Here is a 17,744-nt window from a genome sequence, read left to right as displayed (position 1 = left end):
TATGCTGTTGATCTAATAATAAATGATTTACGTCATGGACCTGATATTTGTCCCCATAAGGGAGGCAGGTCCCCATGATGTGAGAGTGTACAGATTTTAGTCCCCACATTGTGATAAACACCTACCCACTGTACACAGACAATACACTGCATTCACAGACAGCACAGACTAGGAGCTCAGAGACATCTCACAGTTTAGTGCCTATCTTAAAGGGCCCATATTAAACTCTTTTCTGATCTGTTATTCTGTTGTTTCATCATCAAAAACATACCTGGAGTTGTGTTTTGTTTCATTCACACATGTTTAACACTCAAATCCTGCATATTTAAGAGTTCCTGACATCATAAGGTGGAACGGAGCATTTTGAGCTTTGGAGATGTAGATAATCATTAATAAAGTCTTACTCAACCATGTGTGAGTGAAACAAAACACAACTCCAGGTATGTCTTTGATGAGGTAAGAAAATTTGATCATGGCTTAAAGCTCAGAAGATTCAATTTTGCACAATATGGGACCTTTGAGCACCAACAGAAACCTCAGGAGACATTGTAAACTCCACACTATCTCAGAGGAGCCTGAACGCAGCATCCCCCCGAACAGACTAATCTAACACTAAACTAATGTGACATGAACCTCCTCCTCCTCCTCTGCAACTCTCCTCTGTCCTGAAACTAGCCCCATGTTTCTCTCAATAACTGTGTTTTTCCTCTGTGGCTCTGTCTCTGTCATGTTTCCCAAACTCGTGTGTCTGTGTGCTGTGTGGGGCACTGTCTGTCCCTGTTTGTGTGTGTCACGGCGCCCCCCAGTGGTCGGATCACTTACTCAGACATGTATCAGATGTTAAGGCACATGTGTCCTCCGCTCGGCCTGGGCAAGCGGTGTCCTGCCCGAGTCGCCTACAAGGTAGACTCGCCCCGATCCCCCCACGCAGCCCCTTTTACACTGTCCCGAGGCAGCAGCAGGGATCTATACAGGAACTATGTGATGTAATCATATAGGACTAACCTTAGTGCAGCTTCTTATTGATACTTTGCAGTGGCATCACGCTGAGGGAGTTCTACATTTATGTCTGTGGTGGAATGTTCAGCACTTATAGTGGGGACACAGTGCACATTAGCAAATGCAGTTTTAAAATGGTCAAGAAAAGTTTTGAAAACTCAAGAAAAAATACAAAATTGATTTAAACAACTAATGTTCAGGAGCCTGTGATCAATATGAGTGTTCATGGTGCTGTTTAAGTGTTTGATTTTCAACAAAAAAGCTGAGAGTGGCTAACTGAGAAACTGTTGGCTAATGCTAGCTAGCTTATAATTATGTGTGAGAGTGAGAGCACAAATCAACTCACCTGTTATAGTTCCAAATAAGTCTGCACTTTCTGATCAGGTGCTAAAATAAAGCTCAGATTAAAGTCTTGAGTAACGGCTTCAGACAGAGCAGTGCCCTCATTTAGCATCACACCCCCAGGGAATGTTGATGACATCAGCTGCAAAGTATCAATAGACTCCTTGGTCTGCACATAACAGAACCTATGTGTCCCCTTTAGTAGGCCTGTGTTTATGGCATAGTGCATCTGAAGCCATCTTAGATGATGCTTGGAACAACTCGGAGAAAAAATCTTTTTAGACAACCCATAAAGAAATCATAAAGTGAAGAGTTCATAAATCTTTAGCATAATTTCGTATTAGAAGAACCAGTCTCATGGTGTCTGTATCTCCAGTGGTCAGATGTTAGCTTGCTAGTTTTTCTCCTCCATAGTTTCAGTGAAGAGCAGACAGACCTTAACTCTGACCCTAATCACTCATGTTGAGATGCAGGAGTTTCCCACTGTGTAAAAGGGGCTGCACCGCCCTGTCCTTCGTCTCCAGTTCTCCCAGTCTGTGTGCTGGTGTGGTGGTCTGGTGGTTTTGGTGGTTTTGGTTGGCTCCTCCTCTCTCCGGCCGGTGGAGGCTCCGGGCTTCTCTGTGCAGTGACAGTGGTTTGTGTCCACAGCAGTGAGAGGGAGAGCTCTGCTGTTCTTCTGTGAGCCACATGGGGCCACCAGAGGCTACAGCTACACTTCTGTGCTTTTATTTACAAACATAAGGATTCGACGCCCTCAAAGAAGACCAGGAGGATAATGTTCATGCATGAGTGTGGCTGTAGCCTTATGCAGCATATATGAGGAGGTCATATCATTCTGTAATATATGGGAAGTGTGCCTGGACCAGTGATAAAGCAACAGGCTCAAGGACAGGCCGTAGATCTGGGTTAGCTTTGTACAGCTAAAGCTAAATGCTAACGCTGTGGACACAGAAGCACCAGCAGAGTCCAGTTCAGTCCTCCGTCTGTCACTGCTGTGGACTCGATATTCAACTCTCCACATTCACTAAACACACACTCTACACACTGTGTACACTATAACACAGGGACCTTTAAACAAGGTAATTGTAGGATCACAGCTCAGATCATTTCACTTTCTCCTCCTCTGTCCCACCTGTCCCCTGTCCCCTTATTCCCTCTTCCTTCTCTCTTCATTTCCTCCTCTTATCCTCCTCTGTCTCATCTGTCTGTTCTACCTCATCTGCCTTCAGTGCACTGAGACAACTCTGCTCCTGTCATTGTGTCTTTTTTTTCACTCTTTCAGTTTGTTGATTCTCTCCTGTCTTCTCTCTCCTGTCTGCGCTGTCTCTCGTCCACAGTCCCTCGTCCCTCTGTCCTCTCTCTCTCATCAGTTTGTCCATCCCATTATAACCCACTGACTCCATGTCATTCTTTAGCTCGAGGTCCTTTAACAGCAGATAGACAGAGCTTTGGTCCAAAGGAACATGTCTCACAGATGAGCTTCTCTCAGGCCCAGAGGAGACCAGGAGTCATGTTCCTCCCTGCTCAGAGGCAGGCTTTGTTTAGGGGATGGAAATTTCTGCTTGGGGCCTCTCCTTGACCAAGATCGCCTCTGTAGTTACCTGGGCCTTTATACTCTGGACCTGAACCAGCCTTTAGTCTGTACCAACTTTGGTGCCTCCAGTAATTAGCCTGTGGCACTGCCCCACGGCTCCAGAGGAGGTCCTGGTGTTTCCAGATCTGAAACAGGAAATGTCATATTGTATGACTCTACAAAGGGTTAGCATCAACTTACTGGGCTAGCATCTTAGCTAACAGGGATAGTCTCTATCCAACAGTAGTTTGTAAAGAAGCAGCCTGACTGTACCTGTATAAACTCCAGTCCATAGCCCTTTAGCACAGCACCGGTCCTTCTCCACTAGAGTCGTTAAAGGCTAATTTAATCTGAGATGACGTAACTTCTGTCAGTGTTGGTCCAGTCCTCGTCTTGTTCTGAAGTCTCACTCAGTGTCTCTACAGTTTTTATGTGTTCAGATGTAATATTTACTTTAGTTTATTCTTTTACCTGTTTATCCCTCTCTGCTCACTCCCTTTTCTCTGTGAAGCCATTGCTCATTGAGTTTCACACTAACAGCGCCCCCTGTCCCACAGTCTGAACACTCAAACGTGTCCAAGCTCTACTCTTCTTTTGTCACAGTCTTTTCTAACTTTGTCAGCTGCAGCCGTTTGGCATTGAGAGAGACCTTGATACATCAGTCTTGCTTTACAAATTGCCTTTATAGTCTCTATAGTTGTAGAGTTAAACACAGGGTCAATCCCAGTGGATTGAGGATACTCTCTCTCCGCAGTGCTCGGCTGTGTCTGTGTTGTGGGTTGGCTCGTGCTGCATGTGCATGTGGGCAGAGCATGATTGGCTGCATGGCTGTAGATGCATGAAGCACTGGATGTTTGGCTGATGCCCTGTGCCCGCCCACTCTCGGCTCGGGGCATGCCCAACACGATCTCCACACACTCCTCCCCATCCTCCGTGTGCCATAGTGAGTGCCCAACGCTCATGTTCGGAGGTAAACCCCATGGAAACGTCCGGATACGAACGGCCCTGTTCTATCCAAAGAGTTATGCATGGGTTTTACCTGGAATAGATTTGTGCAGACAGGGACCCTCCTTACAGGTAGGGGGAGCTCTATAGCAATCGCCTCAGTTTAGCTCAAACCACAGTCTCCTGTAATAAGAGAAGACACCAGTGATACGTTTTTTTGTTCTCCATTTTAAATCTTTGTCTCGTAAGGACTTCAATTAAGCGCTTTAATTGCAGTCTGTGTGGGGTGGGCTCGCTGTATGTCTAGATACTCAGAATTGTGTTGAGAAAACGAGATGTGTCAATGCGCCACAGCATTCACACATTTAGGGAACATGGGCACAGGTTGGGTCGGACACCATTTTGGCTCCGATTGTTCCTCCTTGTGGTTGGCGGCTCTCAGTTGCTTAGCGGCAGATGGCCCTCATTGGAAAGCTGTGCTGTTGAAGAGTATCACTGGAAAAGCAGGAGACGTAGATGTTTAAATACATATCGGAAATATTCTTACCATTGCTCTTACACTTTCACTCTGATGCGTAAAAGGACATTCTGAAACAGTTGAGGCATTTTATACAATTTAAATAGTGCCTCCAATGTGATGCCACAGCATTCTACAGGGCCAATAGTTTAAAACTGAGACTGAAGACAGGCCCCATGGCTTACGGTGCCATAATTCCTCATTTGCCCAAGAGTGGTCCAAGCTAGAAAAGGTTTCAAAGGTAGTCATCTGTTTTTGAAAGCACGTTTCGAATTCCATCCAGAAATCATTTCATACATTAGCTGTCCACCTTCATCTCATTTGAAGACAATGATTTGCAGATTTTAAACAAAGAGAAAGTTTTGAAAAATGGCATGAAGGAAGCTATTTGTATGTAGAAAGAGAATCTCCTCAGAAATGGTTGGTTAAGATAGAATTACTCCTAATAAAGTCTTTTTAAAATATCTGCACACCTTGGTCAAGTGAGAGATCAAGCCAATCAAAAGCTAGTCAGGTACTTAACAGTGGGGCAGATTACAATAGGGGGTAGAATGACCAGCTATGACACTAGAATGTAAACAAAAAGCAAGGCTTCACTTTAAACTTATCCCTTTGAAGCAGGTCTCATTTAAGTGTAGTATTTAACTGTAGCATCTCAGGTCAGTACCATCAAATTGAAAATGGCTTCTGGATGGGAGCCAAAATGTCTTGATTAAAAAAAACAAAAACAAACTGTGTCCAAATGACTACCTCTAAAAGCTTTTTGATTATAGACTGAAATGGTTAATATCTTCATATCTCAAAATCTTCAGGCTTTTGTTTATATATCTACATCTTACCTTCACTTCACCTCAATGTAATATAAGCCCTTTACAATGCTGTTAAATCACATGAAGCCAGACTATTGAGCCTAAACATCTGGTCAAACTGTGGCACAAGTCTATGGAGCTCTCTCTTCCCCCACCCCTCCCCCTCGCCCCTCCTTCCCCCTCCCAGTGCTCAGGTGTGTACCATACTTAAGCCACGCCCCTGACTCCCCCCTGTACCTGGCTCATCTCCACAGAGGCTGCTCCGGATGGACCTACCAGTCGCCGACGACAACACGGTGCACTTTAACTCCACCCTTATGGCTCTGATACGGACAGCGCTGGACATCAAGATCGCCAAGGGTATGGGCCAAAATGTGGTCAACAAATCCTGTGTCTGTGTTCAACGTTTTTTTGGGGTTTTTTTTACAGTCTGTAAAGGTGTAACAGTGCATGGTTTGTTTCAGTTTAAATCATGAGTCAGGAACATGTTTTAGATTGAACTTTCAGCCCCACCCACTAAGTATGAATCTTTAAATCCCTGTCGATTCAATTTGATTCTGATTATTGGGGTTCTGATTCTATTCAAAAACAATTCTCGATTCTAAAACAGTTCTAAATCCAATTTTGAAGCTATTTTTCATTAAAAAAAAAAAAAGAAAAAAAAAAAACACTTTTCAAGTTCCCCGTTGGAACAGTCTTTTATGCAACCCGTATATCCATATAAAATAGAATTGTTCTTAGATAAAGCAGGAATAAGAAATAAGGTACCTAAAGTTGTATTTAGTTTGTGTTGTTATTAGTTTCATAATTTGATAAAAATAATAGATCTATTCAGTAATTATCTAGATTTATACTACAGTGATTCTCCTTAAATATATAGGCCTATTTGTCAAAGTTAAAAAAGAGAAATATTTTCAAGTTAATTTAGTAATCTATTTATGATGAATGAAGCTCTGGCCCTTTAACTCCAACAAGTTGCAGCTGTAGTTATTGCATTAGCTTTCCTTCGCTGCAAACAACAACAGGGTAAACAAACCACAGAGCAAAAGTGATTCAAAGCAGTGTCTCCTCTGTCTCACTGCCATTTCCAGTCTCCTGCTCTGTGTGTATGTGCTGCATATATGCGCTTGGAGACAGCTCCCCTCCAGCGGCAAATGATGATTTAAAAAACAACTATTTAGACGAATTTGTGGCATAACATCTATTTAAACGCATTTAATACAACGCATCGGCTTATTCCCAGTTTATTGCCGAAGAGAAACTTGTGTAAACTCCACAAAGGCAGTGTCAGGAGAAATTTAAGGGGGGCATTTTCCCATGGTGGAAACCCTGTTAATTTAAAATCATTTTTTGAGAATTTGAATCAATCCAGAATCATTAGGAAACAGAAATCTTGTAAGATCACCCCTACCACCCACTATCTTCTTTCTGCCACTGTAATTTTGCACCATGACACAGAAACAACTGTCTTGTATAGCGTCATGCGGTTGTTTCTGTACAGTTCTCAATCTCTGCCTTCTATTTGCTTTTTTTTATCACTTTTGAAAACACACCATGACAGAGAATCGAGTGTCTGGGAATCATATACAGGCCCTTTAAGTTAGTCTGCACTGTTACACCTTTAGACTAGAATAACTGTTGTTGTTTCTATTGACAGTCGCTAACCATTTCCTCTCTGTTTTGCCTGAATGTGGACGGATGGTGAACTACATGTTGTGTCATTGGTTGGCTGATGTCTCGCGTCGTCTCTGTGTATTAATTTCATATTATATTTATTTTAATGGTGTTTTTGGTTGATGTCTGGTAAATGGTGCCATATGATGCCTTTTTTCTGTGACTGGATGTGTCACCTTTGGGTTTGTCTGTCCTCCTGTCTGTGTCTTCCATGTGAATGAATGATGTTTTATGGGGTTTGGGGGTATCAGGAGGGGCAGATAAGCACCAAATGGACGCAGAGCTCAGAAAAGAGATGATGGCAATATGGCCGAACTTGTCTCAGAAGACGCTGGACCTGCTAGTGACTCCACACAAGGGTAAGTTACAGACAGAGACAGAGGGGGCGCTGTATTTCACTCACCACCAGAGGAAAGCTTCTACCAGTATCTGTGTTGCTCTGCACCCCCTGATCAGACCACTGCACACTGCACTATATAATTAAAACATTAATGTTCACAGACCACACCACAGCACATTTTAGTACATCACTATAACACATTTTAGGGGTGGCTGATATGACAAAATATAATAATAATATCACGATTTTCTTAGTATCTTTTATACAATAAGGTAACTAAAGCTATCTGCTGTTTCAGCAAGTTTACTCTTTACTGTGATTGGTTATATCCTCCTGTGACTCAGAGCATAAGAAAGGCTGACCAATAGGAGGAGTTGGTGGTCTGTTTTTGACCATAGGGTCATATTGTGATTCCCTGTTTTTAGTTAAATGCAGCTCTAACTCATTAGATATTACTAATGTAGAAAGATGGCACAAATTCTAACTGTAAATTTAAGTCTGTCACAATAGTTAGTGAAGCAACTTATCATACTATATATTTTGTTATTTATCATATAAAGGGCTGGATACTAAAACTAAAGATCCATTTGGCATTTTCGTAAAGGGTACTTATTTATCCACGGCCAAGTGCTGGGAAGGGGCCCCCACAAAGTTTGTAATGTGCAATTTTGAAATAGACAAGATGTAGTGTGGGCTGTTGTGGAAATTATCTGTGAAATAATACTAAAACCTAATCAAATATCAGACATGGTACCTATAGGCCTACAGAGCACCTTTGTATATATACCATAAAAAACATTTTAAAATGAATAAATACTGAGTAAATACATTTTTATACTTTCCACTAAACTGAAACACTATGCACACAGTCTGCATCAGGGGGTGTCTGCTATAGAAGGTCCTCTATAGAAGTCTTTTCACTACAGTTTGATTTTAGATTTATTGAATTTTAATACAGCTACAACTAAGTATGGCGCATGTTTAGCAGAAGTTTAGAATAAATTGGCTCAATGCATGGCAGCAATCTATAAGCAGAGGTGGGTAGTACAGTAATAGTAGTACAATTACATTACTCTGAAAAGTATAATTTAAAAAAAAAGTTATCAGAGTACTTTTCTAACAGCATACTTTTACACCTACTTGAGTAATAATGTTATTGAAGGATCAGTACTCTTACTTGACCAAAGCTTTATGTTGACAATATGAAATGATTTGAACATTGTTGTTCCTTGCACCGCACCTTCAGATATGATTTTGTATAGTTTTTTTCATTTTTATGTCTATCTTTTGAAAATAACAGATTTTTTTAGGGTTTTGCCCTTCCAATTACATTGTCTTTAAATTACAAAGCAGATGGGACACTCTGACCGTTACCTAGTCATTTTTAGTTGAGTAGTAGTTTTCCAAATACTTGTAATTTCTTGGACCATTACTTCTTAATTCTGCTTGAATAATATCATTTTCATTGAAGTCACGTTATTCCGTACAATTTTTTTCTACCCACCTCTGATTATAAAGATAGTATGCTCTTATTATTAAAACATGAATTACTATATTTTAATATGCACTGGTAACGCTGGAGGACAATACAACTTTTCTTTATAAATAGCATGATATTTCTTTTAAAACAAAGCTCATATTTTTCTGATTTTAAGTGTTTAAATGTTTCACCAAACTCTGGAGGATAAATCCAGAGTTTTTAGAAAAATACTGAGCTCTTGTTCTTAAACCTTCTTGCACCATGTTGATAAAGTTTGCCTTTGTATGGCAGTATAGTCCCCAGCGTAAAGTTAAAGTTAAATTATAGATCCCCAATAATGTAATAGTTTGAGTGTAGATGAATGCATCAGGGAAACTAGAAGCATCTGCCTGTGAAAAGACTACGGCTCTGTGGTGTTAAACTGTGAAATTGTAAATGTGTTTTCAATGTTTTCACCGGGGAGTCATAGCAACACTTCTTTAGATTAAATATTGTAAAGTGCATATGACAGGTTTTCATGTTTCTTTTAATTCTGACATGGTTTGGTGGGATAGTGCCTGTGGTCAATATTTACCATAATTTTACACCAGTTCTGTGTCAGTTTGTGGAAGAAAGTTGAGAAGAAAAGTACAGAATTACAGGAAGTAGTGGTTTCTAAAGTTCTAGAGTTTTAACATGGAAGACCTTTACCTATGTCAGTATTACATTATTAATTTAAATTGGATTAATGTTTATTGGAGGAAATTATCAAGAGATCTGGATTTTGCAGCTCTCTTCCCCAAGAGGCAACTCTGACCCTTGTGTTAAGCCTTTACCCTCCCACCAGAGGTTCGGCGGTTTAAAGTAGAGTTACCTCACAAATGAGATTCTTTCTAAACAGAATATCTTTATAGTTAATGATACATGTTGGGGTTAGGGTTAGTACATATGTTTTCTTACATCACAGTGTAGAAATTGTTTTTCTAACTTGGCTAACATTTCATTATTTAAAAATCAGTATACAATTACACAAGTTGAAGGATTACAAACACTTTTCACAGATGAGTTAATGGTTTTACAGGCAATACACATTTTCACATTTACTATTGTGTCCCCTTAGAATTTTATTTTTTTAGTTGAAATTAAGTTCTTCACATATTCTTGTTCCTGAATACCTAATATAAACTTTCAGTATTTTGCAGTATTTGTAGGGTTTATTTTTGTTTTGTGGGTTTATATGAGGAAAAACCCATCTCCTTTACATTTTGCTCTATGAGTGATCAGACCTTAATATCCCAGAACGAACGCAAACAGAGCAAGAACCTTATCAGCCTGATTTTAAATATCCAATAGCCAGTGTTGCTCAGGCTCCTGGTGCTGTTGTTGTGTTGTTGGTGTTGTGTTGTCTCTGTCTCCTCCTCCCTTCCCTCCTCCCCCTCCCCTCCCCCACGCTGAGGGTCCATCACTCGAAAGGTCTAATGGGGCAGGTAACTCTCCACTTTCTCAGCAGCCACAGACCTCACAGTGGGAAAGATCTACGCCGCCATGATGATTATGGAGTACTACCGCCAGAGCAAGATGAAGAAGCTGCAGACGCTGAGGGAGGAGCAGGTATGAAATAAACAACAACACGAAACCACTGACCGAACCACGACCGGAGCAATCTGCATCTGCTATTGGGGTTCTCAGATCCTAGAATGTGATAATGTCATACTTCTAGATGCGCGGCAAGAGACACTTTTTCCTATTGATGCTTTGCAGTGACATCACGACGGGGGTGTAATGCATGTATGTCTGTGGCGGAATGTTGTTTAGTTACTATGGCACAATGCAAAAAAAGGTTTAAGATGGCCTGAAAAATCAAGAGAAAATACAACGTGGATTTAAATTTCGAACATAATTTAAGGAGCCTGAGATTAATACGAGTGTTCATGGTTCTGTTTAGGTGTTTGATTTTCAATAAAAAGGTGAGAGAGACTAAATGAAAAAGTTAATTATTGCTAACTACCTTGTGACTGTAATCTTATTTAAAAGTAAAAATCTGTTCACATGTTATAGTTCCAGCTAAGTGACTTCTTCATAGTCTGACAGAGCTTCAGACAGACCAGTGCCTCCAGTTAGCGTCACACCCCCCAGGAAATGTTGATGACATCAGCTGCAAAGTATCAACTGGTGGTTTTCAAATCCTAGTATGTGATGATGTCATACTTCCAGATTGGGGGCAGGAGCCACTTTTTCCTATTGATTATATTGTGCCATGAAATATCCAAAAGGTAAATGCACAAATGTGGAATCTGCTCATTTCTATTATTAACTAGACCCAAGAACACTCTACAACAAAAATCTGCATTTTAACAATATTCATTTTAGCTGCCCCCATCTGTATTAAATAATATTGGCCTGTAGAATGTTGCGATGTCATCTGAAACCCAGCAATTACAACAAAAGGGGTTTAAAGTTCCCATATTATGATTTTTAGGCTTTTGGAAATAATTTTGCCACATTTAAACTAGAGCTGAACATTGCAATGACAGCAATTATTATTTCAAATAACAACATTTAGTTGTTTAAAAAACAGCTAACCCTGCAGTTTATTCCTCTATAAACATGCTGAAATACATGGGATTTTTGTATTAGTTTAGCAGATTCCAGTGTTTTCTCAAATATTCCTATTCCTATATGTGTTTAGTTTTAAGCCATTCTTCAAACTGGTAATAGGGTCTGTGCACAGCAACACGCTAGTCTCAAAGCTCTCAGTCACTTTTATTAACATTAGAAAACATAAAATAAGCAACCTATTAAAATTCAAATAAAATAAAGACTACACATTTGTTTGTTTGTGGTCATGTTTTAATATTTATTATGCCTTCAAATTAGCTTTTGAGACACAAACATCTCTCTTTCTAAACACAGAAGAGTCCTCTGCTGAAATATTCATTTTATTTGTGTAGTTTTTATCATGTTGTCAGTGACATCCACCTGTAGCTCCCTGTCCACTGCCTTATCATTCAGTATTGATTGTTTCTGATTCACGCTAAAAATAATCTCATCGAGATAAAATTGTGCAGGAAGTAGTGATGCTGTGAGGATGTCGGGCACTGTTGTGCACAGAGCTTATTCACTAATGGCGATTAATGAATTAATGCATATTACTACTTGTGATGTACAGGAGAAACACTCATTTATAACATGACACATAACACTAGTAGGAGTAGGGAGCTAATGCATAGATAATTAAGGAAGGCCATACAGCTTTGAAATGTTCAGAATGACTGGTGACGCTGTATGAATTTAAGCTCATTTTTATGTTCTTTTACAGAGAGTTGACACCTACTGTTTTATCTGTTTACTAAAAACACAACTGCAGGCTTCTTTTAGAGTCAATTAAGCATAATATGGGACTTTTAAATCAACCCTTTTTTGGTAACATTAACACCGTTTGGCAATGGAAGTAATGAGAAATAATGAGAATCAATACTTTAATATGTGTGGAACTTGATGGTGCATTTTTCATCCAATTAATCATCCAGAAAAATACTTCCTTTGGCAAAGTGCCTGAGCTGCTTCTACAGCTTTGCTTGTAAAAGGTCTATGGTTTAACAAGTGTCATTTGAATAAGGTGGCTTTATTCTTTTATTTTGTAGTTGATATGGTTAAATTTTAAAAGCATTGGTTTGGACGTTTTTCATATCTTTTTGGTTTGGTTTTTGTTTTGTTTTGTTTTTTTCTCTAACTGACTGATAGTCCAGTAGAATACATATTTGACATTAGAAACGTTTGGAAGTATCAATGTAGTGATGGTTACTACGCACAGATCTGTTCACATACAAAATAGGAACATAAATGAACCATACCTCTTCATAACACTGATTTGCTAAACTTTTAACACTGGTTTTAGTGGATATTCAAGTATTAGGACAGGTATAACACATGAACAGGAGGTAAATCTTGAGTGGTCATAATTGTATGCCCTTAGTCCACTTCAAGGGCTCCCTTAGTCCTTGAAGTGGACTAAGGGAGTGTCACATCACTCATAGTGTTCAGTTGCAACCAAATGAAGCTCAGCAAGGCTGGCAATTATACGGTTAATCTGCAACCAGGGCCCAGATATGGAAATCCAAGCGTAAAACCAAAGAGCCAATCAGGAGCAAGGCTGTTGAAGGTAGCGCCCCCTACTGTGCGCCTGTACTGCTGGTTTGCAGGGGGCTTAGCAACCGGGCTGTCAAACATCCTGCTCCTAACAATAACAGGATCGACCTCAGGGGAACAGGCACCAGATTGGTCTGTTATTAATGTTCATATCTTGATTTACAGATGAAATAGTGAAATAAGAACCCCATAATCACGTAGAGCAGGTTAATACGAACATTTTAAGACCAAAATGACAAGCCTGACAGGAGCAGTTTAAGAGAGAGGGGCGATATTTTTTCAGTAGAAGTCAATTCCGACCAGAGCTTGAAGAAACCACTGTGTGCCAATGCTCATTTCCTATTTGGAACATGGTGGCTAGCGTGTTAGCCAAGTCCATTTATACATACAGTCTATAGCCTGATCATGTTATTTGGATTTAAATTGTTACTTATACTGTTTCTCTGACTCAAGTAGAATTTCGAATTTTTGTATTTTTGTCCTGAATGACACTGACGATACAACATGGCCTCACGTGTGCTGTGTCAGTGCTGCCCCCTGTCTGTGGATGAATGAGATGCACTCGCCTGTACTGAGATTATGTGTAACATCTCTCAATTCACTCTCACCAAGCCTCCTTTCCTCCAACAACAAACGCATGTGTACAAGGTACTGTACATGAGTTTTAAGCTTCCTGTTATAGGTGACAGTGGCATAATATATTTTTAATATGGGGACCAGAGCCATAATCCTATGCCCATCATTGAAAAGAAATTAATGTTTAGAATTTATTTTAGTGATGAGGGCCATTGTCCACACCACAACATCTGCAGATTAACTAGAAACTTGACCTGCCCCCACCTGTTTAACACTACAGAGACAGGAGGGCATCTGACACATGTATTTACTTGCAATATAAACATGATCTGTACTGAAAAACTTTGCATAATTGACTGTTTGGGGGAAATTGATGATTCACAGCAATAAATCTAAATTTTCATATTTTTTTTGTGATTTACCAAAGCATTGACACAGCTCAGTGAATTGACAGTATGTTTGTCTGGTCTGTCAGGTGATTTGAATTCTCTATCTCTGTTGATATTTTTGGTATAATTTTCTATAAAGATGTTCACTAAAACTATTTAAACATGAAGATTTTAAAGTGCTCTACCTGGTTTTGTCTTAAAAATATGAAAAACAGAACTAGTTTATAAACACTTTTCACAACTTTCAGAGGCCAGAGCGGAGTTTTGCCTTGACATGAACAATAACTAGCATGCTAATGTGCACTTCCTGATCCTCAGACAATAAAATTATTTCTAATTAGATGCTGACAGTATACAGCGGACTTATACTGGCCTCAAGAGCTGCTTATAAAATATATCTGTATTGGGGCACCACAAATTTTGCTGAAATACATACGAAAATATCAGGTACAGGGTCTATTATTTCCAAATTTCTCAAGTTTTTTTCAGAGTTTTGTCTTCCATTGTGATGTAGTTAAATCTTTGTGGTGTCTCTGGTTTACTGTAAAGATTTCTTTCTTTTTAAGTCTTATAGTGACAAATATGGCTGTACAGTCCCCATTCTGTCCAGTGTTTTATGGCTTTGGTTCATTCTCTCGTCTCATTGCTTTGTGTGTTCTCTGTTTTTGTTTCCTGTTTATTCTCCAGCCAAAGGTCAGAGTTCAGTCTTCTCTTGGTCCTACACTTTGTGCTCCAGTTTGGGGCATCTGTATGTGGTGTGCTGTGGACTGTTGTGAATGTTTCATATGATTAAGATTACATGGTAATAATGGTTTAACTGTCCACATAAGGCGTTACATTATTACACACACAAAGTCCTCTGAGGAGTTATGAGGAGTGTTGTTAAAGATGTTTTATATTTAACTGTTAATAAGATCACAGAGTTTGACTTATGCATGGTGTATTTGAGACGTTATTGTCATTTATGTGGTGAATCTGTTGAGTTTGTTGACTTATATGAAATGTGCTGTATCTTTAAAACCAAGGTAGAAGTCTCTGTTTGACACAGATCTGAAATCTGCCTGTTTTTAAGATGAAACCAAGACCAAACCTGGATTACAATTCTCCAACTAACTGCACTTTAGGAGGACTCACTCTGGAGGGAGCATGGGAGCGATTAGGAAACAATAATACACATTTTACTGTGTATTCCACTGGAACTACAGATTCTGAGCCTGCTCTCTAGCGCCCCCTGTTGGTACATGTAGTATATTTTACTCATTATAGAGCTAAGGCCTTCCTGATAGCCCTTAGGTCTATGGTCTCTCAAACATGGTTGCTGATGGCAGATCTCAGATCAGTGTTCCTCTAGACTTCACCTTGTGCAGACCAAAGCCAGGCTGTTATGCTGGCGCCCTCTGTGGGTGCATGCTGTGAGTGCATCTGTCCCTGTGTGTTTGATTCGAGCTGTAGGCCATGTTTATCTGCCACAGAACCGACCGCCCTTAATGTTTCAGCGCATGGAGCCTCCGATCGAAGGAGGGCCTGAGGGCCAGGGGCCCAACGGGGGCCCCAGCCTGCAGCCGGACCACCTCAACACAATGTGAGTACAACATGCTATTACATATGCACTATAGGGTTAAACTAGACCACCTCGACAACATGTGAGTATTAAATACACTTATTAAACATATTATATATTTACCATAGGTTTAAACTAAACCAACTCAACAACATGTGAGCATGATATACACAAACGATAAGGTTAAACTAGACTACCTCAACAGCATGTGTCTATACATATGCACAATATAAACTAGTACAAACTATAGGCCTAACACAGAAACAGCTCTCGCAGGCTCCATATCGCTCATTCCTCTCCCAGTGGCAAAAACATGCTGTACTGTATTGTTGCTGAATACAAAGTAATACCTAATTGTGCAATTTCTTACAGGTTCTGATAAACATTAAGAAGCTAAATAGGTTTGTATGTCTAATGACTTAATGTGACTTAATTGCCTCAGACCTTCGGAGGGCGGCATGACGGAGAGCACCTCATGGATGACGGCCAAAGCCCAGGAAATGTTCCAGAAAACAGGAAACTGGAGCCCAGAGAGGGCCTATCCTGACGAGCTGCAGGACAACAGACACAACCCACAGGTAACACAGCGGAACTCTGACTTTAGTACACAATGGATTTCACACTGATTAGAAATGAAAATAAAACATGAAATTCAGTATTATGATATTATTGGTTATGATTCTTATCCAGGTGAGTGTTAAAGTGCTCCTTTGAAGATGATCATTTCGGGTTTAATAAAATACTGGTTGCTTTCACCTTGGTATTAAAATATGTAGGTTTTTTAATACATTGCTGTAGACTCCATTATAATTTGTTTCTATTTGTGAAGTGAAGTTGAAGCTGGACATGTGTTGATGCAGACTGAACTGAGAGGAAGTGCTTTTTTTGTTTTTGCCTTGTCAATTGATTTTGAGTTTAACGGTAATTCATATTGTTTTCATTTTTATGAAATAATTATTCTTTAAGCAGTCCTGATTTAAATAAAATATGTTTTTTGATGATAGAGAAGCAGATTTGTTGTACTATATATTATTGAGCATGTTTTTAGACCGTGGGAGAGAAGATTTGGATACAAGCAGCCACCAGGTCATTTCAGTTGATGTGGAACACTAGTTAAGAATAAGTACAAAAGTGCAATTATTTCACTCTGAAGTTCCCTCATCTTCCGTCTGATGTCCACTGCACGATTTTGTTTTTCGTCTTATAAGATTATTAGATCAAGGTGAGAAGTTTAAATGGTACGACAGCACTTGATGCGCACGATCAGTTGTGGAAAAGATCAAAGTTTGTCTGAGTGAATATCAGGTTCCATGCTCCGTGTAGTAAGGTCTCTGTAACTGTACTGGTTAGCTGAGGTTAGTTGCTACATGCTAGCAATGCTTCACAGCAGAGCTCATCTGCTGCTACTGAGGACTGCTTGTGTTTACTGTTGGGCACATGTTTGACAAAGATTGTTCACAGCAGATGCAGTGAGAGGAGGGCTCACTCTGCACCAAGACAGGCTTGATATTAGTCGCAGTTCATCTTTGGTCATATTTTACTTTGTGCCAGTCTCACTCTGAGACCTATTCCACAGTTTTTAGCTACGGCTCAAGATCATGCAGTGGACACTCGGCAAAAGATCAGTATTTTTTAGTTGTTGTTTTTTTTTTTTATATTTATTATTTTATGACAATCGGACACTCCCCCATTTATACGTTTGTTTCACTGCTCGTCCAATGAGGTTCATCTGGTCATCTGATAATTTATTTCTTGTATGAAATTATTTGAACATTTGTGTTTCTTGCACTGCTTTTTCAAATTTTATTTTGTCCTTTCAATCATATGCATTTCAAAATACAAATCAAATGTTACATCCTGACAGCTACTCTTTAAGTTTCTCTTACTTGGGTACTTTTCTCAAATACTTTTTTACTCTTACTTGAGTAATTTCTTGAATTACTTTGGACTTATTGTTGAATAATATTATTTTGGAGTATCGCTACTTTTAAGTACAGGTTTTGTCTGTTGCTGCTAAGCCTCCTCTGTCTATTCTCCATCACTAATCTCAGCTCAAACAGTGTTTGAGCAACCTCAGAGTCCGGCTGCTGATTGGACCTTTATGAGGAAATAACACTCCTTGTTTAGAGCCAAAGGGGAGGGGGTAAAAGTACATATTGTTTACAGAGGTTGCACAAATCAAACTAACTAAAAACTTCCAGTAATAGTTAATTTATGCAACAACGCTCTTTGCATAAATTATTGGTTGTCTTTTTCATGTGACTGGTGATATCAGTATCAATACATTTTACAATGAATCATGATTATGATGATTTTAGAGGAAGAATTGTAAAAAAAAAAAAACAATATGTGAATGAAAAAATGAAAATGTTTTTGATGTCATCCATCCATGTTTGAGTGTTTCAGCAATC

At 39.5% G+C, this 17,744-nt stretch overlaps 1 protein-coding gene across 1 annotated transcript in view; it reads left to right on the top strand.

Annotated features, from left to right (window-relative positions):
* cacna1ab (calcium channel, voltage-dependent, P/Q type, alpha 1A subunit, b) overlaps positions 1-17,744 on the top strand; it is a 121,551-nt gene that overhangs the window by 87,734 nt on the left and 16,073 nt on the right. The window contains 5 exon segments of the mRNA XM_055224199.1: positions 5,440-5,545; positions 7,111-7,218; positions 10,166-10,269; positions 15,245-15,354; positions 15,776-15,911. Coding sequence (XP_055080174.1) covers positions 5,440-5,545; positions 7,111-7,218; positions 10,166-10,269; positions 15,245-15,354; positions 15,776-15,911 — 564 coding nt within the window.

This window comes from Periophthalmus magnuspinnatus, chromosome 1 (assembly GCF_009829125.3).
Source record: "Periophthalmus magnuspinnatus isolate fPerMag1 chromosome 1, fPerMag1.2.pri, whole genome shotgun sequence".
Classification (NCBI taxonomy): Eukaryota; Metazoa; Chordata; class Actinopteri; order Gobiiformes; family Gobiidae; genus Periophthalmus; species Periophthalmus magnuspinnatus.
This window is presented reverse-complemented; position numbering and strand designations above follow the sequence as displayed.